The 13,549-nt window shown below is 43.4% G+C and overlaps 1 protein-coding gene across 2 annotated transcripts in view; it reads left to right on the top strand.

Moving 5' to 3' along the window:
• LOC139576442 (ephrin-A5b-like) overlaps positions 1–10,285 on the top strand; it is a 114,718-nt gene extending 104,433 nt beyond the window's left edge. The window contains exons 3-5 of one of the 2 annotated variants that reach the window (XM_071402568.1): positions 1,870–1,935; positions 2,318–2,398; positions 5,467–10,285. In XM_071402568.1, coding sequence (XP_071258669.1) covers positions 1,870–1,935; positions 2,318–2,398; positions 5,467–5,594 — 275 coding nt within the window. In that variant the 3' untranslated portion in view covers positions 5,595–10,285. The remainder of the gene's footprint in view (positions 1–1,869; positions 1,936–2,317; positions 2,399–5,466) is intronic. The other variant, XM_071402569.1, reaches the window with a different exon arrangement.
• The last annotated feature ends 3,264 nt before the right edge of the window (positions 10,286–13,549 follow it).

Below are 13,549 nucleotides of genomic sequence, written 5' to 3'. Positions count from 1 at the left end.
AAGAGATAATGCGAAAGAGAGGAGGAAGTTGGGGAGATGGTTTTGCCAGTGCATATGCAGCACATCTGATGAGCTGAGAACATCAAAACCTAAGACGGAGAAGAAGGGGAAATGGAAAAAGAGAATGAAATATAGCTGTGCCCTAGAGGAATGGATCTCCATCTCTTTCCCATTGCTATTAGGCTCTCTTTTATGTGCTAGAACGATAAGAGGACTTGGGAGACTGCTTTTTTCCTAATGCCCCACATTCTGTTGTTGTCTTTGTAAAAGGGAATAAATGCCCAGAGCGCTGCCCAGAGCGCTGCCCAGAGCGCTGTGTGAAGAGGCCTGTTCCAATGTAAAGCACACGGCAGAGAGAATGTAAAGCACACGGCAGAGAGACAATAGCCCGCTCCGCGACTTGTTCAATGATTAGATAGACGACGTAGATGAGACAGATCCAGGGAATGTGTGTACATGTGTGTGTTCAAAGAGGAGAGGAAAACAGCAGAGAGGAGAGAGCCTCATCTAGAGAGGACGGGATAGATATATAAATAGAAAGAGAGCGATAGATCAGGGTAAGGATCAGTGAGGAGGCGATGACAGACCCCGAATCCCAAATGGCGGGCCAGGGATACGCTTGACTTCATCTCATCTGCTGGGGAATGATGCTCAGATGACACAAAATGGTGCCCAGAGAACCCGTTACTGGAAGTCACAAAGGAGGCTGTTGTGGAAGGAACTGGGCATGAAGGACTCAGGAGAAGTATATTTGATTGTCTTCTTCTGTAGAAGAAGGTGATAAAATAGGAGGCGCAATGTAAAGATGTTCTCTTTCCAACATGGGTGTTAAGACATGAAGAACACACAATGTATTTTAAACTATTTTCTGTGGCAGGGATGGATGTGATCGTCACACACACAGTCCACACAACTCCTGTTTTACCCTCTCTTACAGGAGACATCACCTGCTCAGCTACCAAGCCGTTAGTGTTGATGGCCAACCAGCGACACACACACTGGCTATTTTATAAAGCAATCCTGCCCGCAGTAGCCTAATACACACGCACACACACGCACGCACACACATGCACACACACACACACACAGTTTTGTATTGCTATCCTTTTGGGGACCAAAGAATTGATTCCCATCCCAAATCCTTTTTTCCCTAACCCTAAATCTAACCCCAACCTTAACCCTTAACCCTTAACCTAACCATAACCCTAAACTTAACCCTAAGCCTAAACTTAACCCCAAACCCTAACCCTAAAACTATACCTAACCCTAACTCCTAAACCTAACCGTAACCCTAATTGTAACGCTAAACCTAACCCCTAAGCCTAAAATAGCTTTTGTCCTCGTGGGGACAGGCAAAATGTCCCCACTTGTCCTTATTCACTATCCTTGTGAGGACTTCTGGTACCCACAATGGTAGTAAAACAAAAACACACACACACACACACACACACACACACACACACACACACACACACACACACACACACACACACACACACACACACACACACACACACACACACACACACACACACACACACACACACACACACACACAATCTCTGGAGTGACCTAGACTGTCTGAAAAAGCTTTCCGACCACCAGTCCAATAGCACCGTGACAACACCTACCAAATCCACTTAGCAGTCAGCATGAGCACAATTAACTAGCCGAACGCTTGCTCAGAGTCATATTACAAATGCAAGATTAAATTGAACTCTGCTCTCTTTTGGTGCAGAAAATATTGTGTTGAACAGTAGGTTGCAGTCCTTTGAAAAGAGGACAATTGTGTTTGTGTGTTTGAAAATGTTTTAAGGTGTACTGTAGTAGCATTGTCTTTATCCGTGTTCTTGTGTCCTTGTTTTCCAGCCTCCACTATCGCCGAGAACGGGAGAAGAACATGCCTGAAACTCAAAGTTTTCGTCCGGCCATCAAGTAAGTCTCTCCAGCTGCAACAGAAACATTGACACGGAGCCTGTTTAACACTCGTGATGTATTTTCCCTGCTCTCAATACTTGAACGCCTTCTGAATGACTCCTTGCTCTCTGTTGAACATGTCAGTTTCATATCTCATGACAACTCCAATATTGTTAACCTATGGCAGTGCCTACCATTTGTTTCTATCCAAAGACAAGTGAAAGAATGAAAGATTTGAATGAAATGAATTGCACACGTCTTGTGAATGCTGTCATGAGCTTGGGGCTTGGGGATCGTTGTTTTAAGGATGGGTAGTTTGGGGGGGGGGGGGGGGGGGTGTCACTAACCTATTTGGCTTATTATCTCTAATGACATCTATTATCTCTATTTTTATCTCTAGACAACTGCGTGAAAACTATAGGCGTACATGACCGTGTTTTTGACGTTAACGACAAAGTAGACAATTCGTTAGAACCTCGAGGTTAGTATGGCTTTCTGCATTCATGTACTTCTGTCTGTCCTCCTTGCACGAACACACACACACACACACACACACACACACACACACACACACACACACACACACACACACACACACACACACACACACACACACACACACACACATCCCTTCCTCTCTTTCTCTCTTTTTCTGCGCTGATTGATCCATCTACAGATGTAGGCTCTTCATTTGAGCCAGTATGCTATAGCTGGAAAATAATCCCGCAGCAACAGAAAATGTTTTTGTCAGGGTTAATACATTTTTTCATCAGGGCAAATCGAGTCTGAAATTTCAAAGTGGAAATTATAAACTTTAGAAGCCTTTTTAAAACTGAAATACACTACACTACACTACACTACACGAAAATTCTCGGCAACAAAAGAGGGATCAAATTAAGATCCTACATCTGTATGCTCTCCCAGCATGGTTGTCATGTTAGAATGTTCATGCTACTGCATTGTTGTGTTGCTGCTAGCTGTTGCCAGTTGTATTTTGCTGGTGATATGGTCTATGTTTGCATGTGTCATATGTCATACACCACAGTTGTCCCTGGTAAAACGCCTCATGTCTCATGTCAGCATATAACATAGGCTACTTGTGTCAGAACACAGAGGCTGCGTTTAGACAGGCAGCCCAATCTTACCTTTTTTCCACTAATTGGTATTTTGACCAATCACATCAGATCTTTTCACATCAGATCTTTTTCAGAGGTGATCTGATTGTTCAAAAGACAAAATGGTGAAAAAAAGAACAGAATTGGGTGGCTTGCAGCCAAATAATTTTTGGGGCTGCTATATATCCTAGATTCAATGTAATCCTCCAGTTTGCTTTAATTGAACTGTGAGCTGTGTTTCACATATGTTCAATCTGAGGAACATGATATGCAATATTGAAAAATAAATATTTGCACAATAGAGTCCATTAATGCTGAAGTCTATTGAAATCCTGACTATTGACTCCATGGCCTTTTCTACCCTCTGTCTTCATTTAAATTGACTCTATTCTACTCTTCTAAGAACCCAAGGCTTTATTATGACAGAATGCATGTTCATACTCTAACCCTCTGTCAGCTAGCTGCATTTTTTCTCTCTCTCTCTCTCTCTCTCTCTCTCTCTCTCTCTCTCTCTCTCTCTCTCAATCTCACATTCAATTCACTCATTCACTCAGGGGCTCTCTCACTCTGGCACTGGCGAACACATGTCGTTAACATTCGCTCACACACGCACAGTCGAGGTCAGGCTCACACTATCACAAAAGCTCAAACTAACACAATAAAAATCGAACAGTAACACACTCTCACACACTCACAGAAGCTCTCTCAAACACAATAAAGCACTATCTCACAAACTGTCTATATCTATATATATCGCAGTGTCTGTAACACTGTATCAAACTGGCTCTAAAGCACACACAGTCTAAAACTAAATCAATCACTCAATCTGGGTCACTGTCATTCTCACAGTGGCTCGTTCTGTCTCACTCTCACTGGCTCTCGCCCTCATTCTCTCTCGCTGGCAATCAGGCTCACACTCAATCTCTGCTCGCTGTGATGCGCACACTGTGGCAATCTCTCACCCAGTAGACTATGGGAGTTTATCAAAATCTGGATTCTGTCTCTCTCGAATTCTTTGTGGACTCTGTGTACTCTGCGGGACTCTCATGTCTCTCTACTCATGGTCACTACATCTGGGCAGGAGGTTAGGCAGTGCAGCTCAGTTTCTCACTCTCATTTTGTGGGCAGTGTCGCACACTCAGCCTGTCACTCTCTTGAGCGCTCATGTCTGCTCTACGGCGGCTCTCTCTCAATCGCACAGGCTCTGCTCACTGCGTCTGTACATAGTCAAAGCTCTCTCTCTCTCAGTTTGGGTCAGTCACAGTGGTCAGGTATTCTCTCTCTCTCTCTCTCTCTCTCTCTCTCTCTCTCTCTCTCTCTCTCTCTCTCTCTCTCTTTCTCTCTCTCTCTCTCTCTCTCTCTCTCTCTCTCTCTCTCTCTCTCTTTCTCTCACTCTCTTTCTCTCACTCTCTTTCTCTCACTCTCTTTCTCTCACTCTCTTTCTCTCACTCTCATTCTCTCACTCTCATTCACTCTCTCTCTCTCTCTCTCTCTCTCTCTCTCTCTCTCTCATTCACTCACTCGCTCTCACACACACATTGCTGTCTAATTCCTGCTCTGGATTACCTCAAGGACACACCACATATACACACTGACTCTGCGAATAAATTAACCTCTGTCAAAATGCAACACATTAGTCATTTCAAACAGAGTTTTATGAATCATATTTGTCATCGCATTAGCAATTACAGTTTTCTGAAATGTATATTTACGTCTGGGAGTTGGAGAATATTACATTTTCTATATTTATTCATGGAAGCCGTTCACTGTACCCTGGTGATCAGGGTTTATCACTAGCTGTCACCTCGTCTGACACACCCACACGCACACGCACACGCACACACATACACTCTCTCTCTCTCACGCTCACACATGCACGCACACAAGCTTGGGGAGTCTGGCGTTTAGATTTATTAAGGTCAGAGACCTAGACTGCCTCCATCTTCCTGCCTGCCTTAATGCCATCCCCAACCTATGTACCTCTTCCTCTCTCCCTTTATCTCTCTCAGCCCCACCCCCTTACCCCTTTCGCTCTCTCTCTCTTATCTGTCTGTTTGTGTTACCCACCTGTGAGTGTGTGTGGGGGAAAGTCCTGTGCTCTGTGTGGCTCTGCATTGGCCTAGCTTGCTCCCTCAGTGTGCCGTTAGACAGGCCCATGGCTGCAAATTGATAACACTGCCAGTCAGCCTGGGGAGACTCTTAACCATGCCATTGAGCTTTAGAGGATGGGACTCACGAAGCAGAGTGGGCGGCCGGCTTGCTGGCTGGCTGATGTGTAACAGCAGCAGTAGCAGCAGCACATTGTGTACCGGTGTTATTTCAGCCATCATTTTGTTCTTAGTTGTAAGATATAGGCATTCCAAAGAAAATAGAGAAAAACAGTGTATGTGTTGATAATCTCTGCTCATTTCACTATCTTCTCTTGTTCCCTTAGATGATACGAGTCACGAGTCGGCCGAACCTTCCAGGAGTGACGGCACAAATGCAGCGTCACACTCGCGGATAGCCAGACCACTTCTGGCTGCACTGCTAATCTGCCTAGCAACACTCTTCACCTTATAGCGCCTCCCACTGTCCTGGACGGGAATTATACCCTGTGCGGCCTGAATCTGCCCAATGCTGAGGCTGGAGCTGGGGTGGGAGAATTCGGGGGGGGGGGGGGGGGGGGTTGGGGTATTGAGAGTGGGCTTCATAAGAAACACTCTATTTTCTTCCAGATATTTAAGTGGTCTTTCTCCTTCAGTGAGTTTGTAAAAGTTGATGTTGGAAGCGGGAGAGACTGTTTCCCTCTTAAAACTGTCAACTAAGATGCCAAATCCTTGTTTTTGACACTTAGTGATTCTTGTTTTCCTATGACTTCTGACATCACTTTACATCATGCTGATCCATTGCACCGCTCACACACACACACACACACACACACACACACACACACACACACACACACACACACACACACACACACACACACACACACACACACACACACACACACACACACACACACACACACACACACAGGTACACGCACATACACGCACACTTTTACACTGACAGTTTAGCAGTAGCTCTTTTGGTAGGTTGTAAAGCAGTAATACACAGTACGTAATGGTGGTTTTAGCTCGTGTGTAGACAGAGAACAAGAGAGCAGATATGGGTAGCACTCACATCTCCTAGTCTTTCCAGATTCACCTCTCTCTGGACCAGGTGAATGTAGATGGGTGTTTTTGGTTGGGTTTTAGAGATAGAGGAGGGTCATAGGTACCAGTTGAGATACAGTGCAGAACATGTTTAGTAGGAGGGTATGGGAATGTGTGAGCTGAGTCGGTTGAACTATTGCCGAGTCCCCTTGGCCTCTTTGATGAAGGTTTGCTGTCATTTTACCGTCCTTGTGTGTGTAGAGAATGGCCTGGTACAGTCAAGGAAATGTTGCCATGGCACACAAAATAAAATACAAATCAAACACTTTCGTTCAACACTTTTGTGGACCGTCGCTAGAATACAATATCAATTTTTTGAACGATTACTTCATTTAAGAGTGGCAAAACATGCAGGTAATTTTGTGCTTCATTCATCGACTTCATCTGTAATTGCTCCTTTGTGCCAGATGATGCATTGTCAATAATAACAAGACTCTTAACTTGAAGCTTGAACCCTCACTGAGTGCAGTTTAGATTCAGTTTGTTATAAGAAACCATTTGAGAGTTGTTCCTCACATACTACGCCTTCTCTTGCTGATGTTCTGAATGCCATCTATGGTGACAACAAAGACATGTATGTATCAGAGTGTGGAGAGATGTTGTGTTGTTGAACGGTTGTGTTACTGGCGGAGAGAAGAATGTGACTCTAGCTCTAGGGTCTGGATCAACAGCTAAGAAAGCTGCCGCTCTCACCCTTTTCAAAATACCACTCCCCTACCACGCAACGACATATTTTCCCCACAATTGATTATCATTAGTTCACTTAGATATGCTACAAAACTTCACATGTGGAATTGTCTCTCAGCAGAGCTATTCAGTATACCCGTTAAAGGAGGCATCAACAGTGTTGCTCTCCTGTATTTTTTACCACTCATGCGTAACCACAACTTCAACTCCAACCACAGATTCAGCAGCCATTAGTCAAATAGTGCTCAGACGCTGTAGCTACAGTCCATTATAGCAGACGGCCTGTTCTCCACTGACCGGACCACATTCATTTTTACAACCGCATAATTCAATTTAATCAACTCGCAATGAGTGTGTTAATAGAGAAAATATCCCTTAACATCGAGTTGGAATGCAGAGCTGTTTAGGCCACGTTTTGGTATTTCTACATTGCACTGTTTTATAATGACATTCAACTTCCTTAGACTCACACAGGCTCAGATGGTAGATTAACATAGCTGGAGAGATTTAAAATGGAAACACTGTTTCAGATACATGAATTAGGTCTGTTGACACAGGTTTCCTTTCAGAGGACGGAGCGAGACAGAGAGAGACAGAGAGAGACACACAGAGAGAGAGACACAGAGAGAGAGAGAGATGCGTGCCTAGTTACCGCTCCTACTGTTACGGGCTTAAGTGACTCTTTAATGAGGTTCAAAATGACAGGCATGCAGACCCCATGTTGTGGAGTAAAGGGAGTTTTTTTCTGGTATTAAAAATAGATGGTGGAAGGCCTGGGGGGTCTCCGGGGGGGGATTGGGTGTACGTTTCACCCTGGTTTTTTTTAAAGCGTCAGTGACCTTGCAGTTAGAGAGGGCTGGTGAGTGAAGGAGATGGGGGAGAGAGAAATAAGGAGAGAAGGAGAGAGAAAGAAAGATGTGAATGAGGAAACAAGTTGCATATATGACTGGAGTGCCTAACAAAAAACCACCCAATACAACCTTTTTAAAAACACTCGATAAAATGGCATATATACATATGCTTAAAGTACTACTGTTCTCCCCAAGGCATGTTTTGATTTGTTTTGATTTATTCTGTTATTGATTTTTCTCGGCTGCCTTCTATATTCTTCTCCTGAAGGGTTGTGTGTGCTTTCGGCCGTATTTGTTTTCATACTATAGTAACAATGCTATTACAGTAGAATAGCAGCTCATCTTTGGGGAGTAACAGGAGATGACGCCATTTAATGAGGTACTAATTTTCACCAGAACGCCACAGGGGATGGGCGCCATGTTCAATCCAAGATGGCCGCCTTTCATCAACAACGTTTTAGCCTACACTTTTTTTGGGAAGACCAGCTTTTAATTGTATTCTATTATAATTACCCGTACTACTCTTTATCATTATTGCTACTATTATTACCATGGTTTATTCTGTACACACGTTAACTTGGGAAATGAGGATCAACTTGTTAACTGGATACCGTGTATCCTGAGGTAGTCAACCATATAACAATTAGTGTTAGATCAGTTACTGTTTTTGTACCTTTCTGGAGGACAAAAAAAAATAAAAAATAGACACTTCATTGTTAAAACTATTATTATTGTTATGATGATGATTATTGTTAGCAAAAACTCTTGATGTAAATAGTGTTTGATATTAAAGTATTAATTTGATTCGTATGTCTTTTCTAAAAAACAAAACAATGAACACAGTAGAATCTCTGGATATTTGGGAGTTATACACATGAAAAGTGCATTGTGAACTGTGATCTTCAATGCCTAGAAATTACAAGCTGTGCACATCTGTGCTTACTTGTGTGTACTTGTGCATGAGTACTTGTGTGTACCTTTGCACCTGTGCGTACCTGTGTACGGCTGTTTGGACTTAAAGCCAATGGGGGCCTCACCTGCTACATAGCTATGTTTCAACCAATCAATCAACAGCCACCGTCACCACTTCGTCACAAGGATCCATACAGAACAGACAGAGAGAACAGAACAGACGTGGACAAGATTAACAGTGTTTGTGCTTTTTCGCCTTCAACGTTTGATAGCATGTTGGCCAACCCAGAGTTTTGCCATGGCTGGACTTTTGGTTGGTTTTTTAATGGAAGGATCTTGCCAGCTTCATATGTGGCATGCGCATGGACTTGTTAACGAAACATGTAAGAAAAAAAAAAAAAAATGATAACATGTTTTTTTTTTTTTTCTTTTTTTTCTTTAGAACTTTGCTAAATGTAGGATTCTCCCTTTTTATTCCCCACTGTCATGTTGTGTGTTTTGCATCCCATTAAAATGAGGTCATCTGGCTGATGAGCTGTGTGGCTACAGAAACAGATGACATGTACAGTACATAATGCAGGCTTGTTGTGGCGTTACAGAGGGGGGGGGGGGTGGAGTTACAGAGGGAGACGCTCATTAGTAGTCGAGATAATTGTTGTTTTCTTCCTCTTTAACTTTGAGACTCAATCGTCTGGTAACTTTATACTGTTCTACCAAGTAGCTGTAGTCTGTCCATTCGGACTATTCATGCCCTGTTTAATGTGTGAGTGTGTTTGTGTACAGTATGTGTGGGAGAGAGAGTCTCTATCATTGTGTGTGAGGAAGAGGTTTGTCTGTGCAAACTAGTTTGCGTGCATGTGTGTGTATGTGTATTCGTAATGCATCTTACACAAGAATGTGCATGAGCGAGCACTCCAGCGAGTGTGGGGGTTTGTGTCTCATTTACTATTGCCGCATTGAATGGGAGACACGGAAACTCTCTTTGGCAACAAATAGGTTTTCCCATGCCTTAGGCCAGAACCATCTGTGTTCAACACCCCCTGCCATCCTCCCCAACCATGGAGTGGGTGCTGGCGGCACAAAGGTTACCCAGGGGCCTTTACTCTCTCCCTGTTATGGAATTTGGACCCCCACCCGCCTCACCATAGCCTAGCAGCTAGATGACATATGTTAGCTAAGTCACTACTTGGTCTGGGTAGAAGTTGTCCGTTGGCACAGATCTAGGATCAGCTTACCCTCTCCCTAGCTCAACCTAAACCATTAGAGGGAAACGCTCAAACACTGGCTAGACTGATCTTAGATCAGACTGTAGGGCACATTTCCACCTACTCTCGTTCCCCATGTGTCGAGAACCACTCATTTGTGTGTGCATCAAATCCCATTGAGCGTACTCCTCTTGTGCTTGTAACAACCCCACCCCCTGCTCTCCCCCTCTCCTCTGATCCTCTTTGGGGGGCAGAAGTATCGACCGACCTGCTTTGTTTCCAGTATATAAACAAGAACGAAAAACTGACAAAAAATTATCAAAAGGTCTGTATTTGTATATACACGTGTCTGAGCAACAATGAATAATATTAATAAAATGGAAATACATTGCTTTGAAGTTTTGCGTAGCTGTTCTTGTTTTCACATTGGTTTGTTGATATAAGGGGTGTGCATGTTATCCAGAACTCATTATATAGGATCATGGTAGGTTGGATTGTAGACGGAAGCCTACCATTAACTCCGCATGACAGATGTATTGTACATAGAATTGCAACTAATTGGAGAGAAGATTGAGTCAAGCTTTACCTGGCAAGCGTCTCCTCAATAACTACCTCATAAACACATTTAGAATCATTATATTTCTCTGCCAATTATAGACGATTATTGCTCATTATCTCTCCTTCCCTATATGCCAAGTTTAAACAATTAAAACCATTTTGGACACACACACACACTCTCTTTCAACCTGCCAATACCCTCCCCCATTCACACACTCACTTGGTATCCCCCGTCTTCACATATATGCTAATTAACTGTCTGACCATAAGGCTGACAGTAAGCCTCTCTCCCTCTCTGCCAAATGAAAAATCCCCCTTTTGAAAGTAGACTGTGCAAGACTCCGGTTGGAAGACAAATGCCAGTCAGTCAGTGCCAGAATCAGACCTAAGACCTGCTTTCATTTCAGTCGTACACTAATGAGCCCTCCTAATAACCTTCTGCTGGACCCCATCAGGACCCAATCAGCGCTGGTTAGATTTACCCTCCATTATCTCTAGGAATTGTACTCACGTCCAGATCATTCCAGGCTTCAGGGTAAAATACCCACGGAAAATCCAATTGGAAGTTAAGAACCCAACAATACTTTGGTGCTTAGTGCAATTTCACTTCTCCAGTCTATAAGCCTCATTCTTTATCTGCAATGTAAACAGTTGGGTTGCAGTGGGTGATGGTAAGTGATTGGGACTACAAGGGAAAACAGAAGTCTATGGTATCATTGTGCGAGAGTCGTAGAGTCCTCTGGGTCCGCTGTGTGAGAGGGTTCTAACAGGGTTCAATTCCTCTTTTTCAACAGGCTCAGCTGTGTATTACCACGTATCAAGTAAGACCCATTAGACTACAGAGATGTATAGGTAGGCCTGGGTAAAGATCAGACATTTCACTGTGTCTGATGATTACGTCTGGTGTAATGGTAGCTTTATGTCTAGAACTGTACCCAGTGTACTATTAACTTCTGATCATAATCAGACAGTGTGACAAGCATTAAGGTAGGGAGGTTTATGCAAAGGGGAATATGGGAATAGCTCTTCATTAAAACAATCCATTGTTTGAATATAAAATACTGTAACTGCAGGACACATTTAGGACACACAGGCTATTTAGGTGTTTTTTTTCTGGGTGGGTTTTCAATTATTATATTTTTAATCCCACAGTGAGTAATATTGGGTAACGTAGCTTACAGTGAATTCAAGATTGGGATTGGGATTCTCAGTGTGACAAACCACTGACCCTGTTCATCAATGAGAGGGGCAAATAGAGAGAGGGAAGGAGCGAGAGAGAGAGACAGAAGCCCTGTTTAAACCGTCAGTTAACATGCGTCCTGATGATGTCCTGATCTTGACCTGATCTTGTCTGTTTACATTTATAAGATCTGATCACAATCTAATCGCAATGCGTCTTTTAATCGTCAACACTGGTCTATAAATGTAGGCACAATCAGAATGTGGATAAGATCAAGACAAAGGTTGCATGTTAGAACCAGATATAAACAGGGCTAGAGAAAGTGAGAGACCGACAGAGAAACAGAAACAGAGAACAGACACAGAGGAATAGATAAAAGAGTGAAACTTGAATGTGCATGTTTTGACTGACATTATTTAATTTGTCAATATAATCCTAGGGATTAGGCTATAAGTGTGTCAGATAAAAAATACAGTAGTTTCATACAGTAGAGCAGGATTATTCAAGTTTTACACTAACGAGTGCCAGACTACTGCTAGTTTCCTGTTCTACCTGATAATTAATTGCACCCACGTGGTGTCCCAGGTCTAAATCATTCTCTGATTACAGGGGAATCATTTTAAAAAGCAAAGGAACTGGCTTCGAGGACCAGATTTGAATTTGAGGCCAGTAGAGGAATCTTCAATCAGTTGCTGAGAGCTGTTTTACAGTATTTTCCCACGTAAGAATCCACACTCTTTCAGCTCGATTATGATAAATGTTCCCACATACAGTGCCTTTGGGAAGTATTCAGACACCTTGACTTTTTCCACATTTTGTTACGTTTCAGACTTATTCTAAAATTTATTAAATTGTTTTTCCTCAATAATCTACACACAATACCCCATAATTGAAAAGCAAAAACAGGTTTAAATTTTTATATTTACACAAGCATTCCGACCCTTTACAGTACTTTGTTGAAGCACCTTTGGCAGCAATTACAGCCTCGAGTCTTCTTGGGTATGATGCTACAAGCATGGCACACCTGGGTTTGGGGAGTTTCTCCCATTCTTCTCTGCAGATCCTCTTAAACTCTGTCAGGTTGGATGAGGAGCGTCACTGCACAGCTATTTTCAGGTGTCTCCAGAGATGTTCGATCGGGTTCAAGTCCGGGCTCTGGCTGAACCACTCAAGGACATTAAGAGACTTGTCACGAAGCCACTCCTGTGTTGTCTTGGCTGTGTGCTTAGGATTGTTGTCCTATTGGAAGGTGAACCTTCGCCCCAGTCTGAGGTCCTCTGAGCTCTGGAGCAGGTTTTCATCAAGGATCTCTCTGTACTTTGATCCGTTCATCTTTCCCTCGATCCTGACTAGTCTCCCAGTCCCTGACGCTGAAAAACATCCCCACAGCATGATTCTGCCACTACCATTATTCACTTTAGGGATGGTGCCAGGTTTCCTCCAGATGTGACGCTTGGCATTCAGGCCAAAGAGTTCAATCTTGGATTCATCAGACCAGAGAATCTTGGTCTGAGAGTCCTTTAGGGGCCTTTTGTTAAACTCCAAGCGGGCTGTCATGTGCCTTTTACTGAGGAGTGGCTTCCGTCTGGCCACTCTACCTAAAGGCCTGATTGGTGAAGTGCTCCAGAGATGGTTGTCATTCTGGAAGGTTCTCCCATCTCCACAGAGGCACTCCGGAGCTCTGTCAGTGACCATTGGGTACTTGGTCACCTCCCTGACCAAGGCCCTTCTCCCCTGATTGCTCAGTTTGGCCAGCTCTAAGAAGAGTCTTGATGGTTCCAAACTTCTTCCATTTAAAAATGATGGAGGCAACTGTGTTCTTGGGGATCTTCAATGCTGCAGAAATGTTTTGGTACCCTTCCCCAGATCTGTGCATCGACATAACCCTGCCTCAGAGCTCTACAGACAATTCCTTCGACCTCAT

The sequence above is a fragment of the Salvelinus alpinus genome, chromosome 5, assembly GCF_045679555.1.
Source record: "Salvelinus alpinus chromosome 5, SLU_Salpinus.1, whole genome shotgun sequence".
Lineage (NCBI taxonomy): Eukaryota > Metazoa > Chordata > Actinopteri > Salmoniformes > Salmonidae > Salvelinus > Salvelinus alpinus.
The sequence above is the reverse complement of the archived record's forward strand: the minus strand, read 5'-3'. Positions and strand labels throughout refer to the sequence as shown.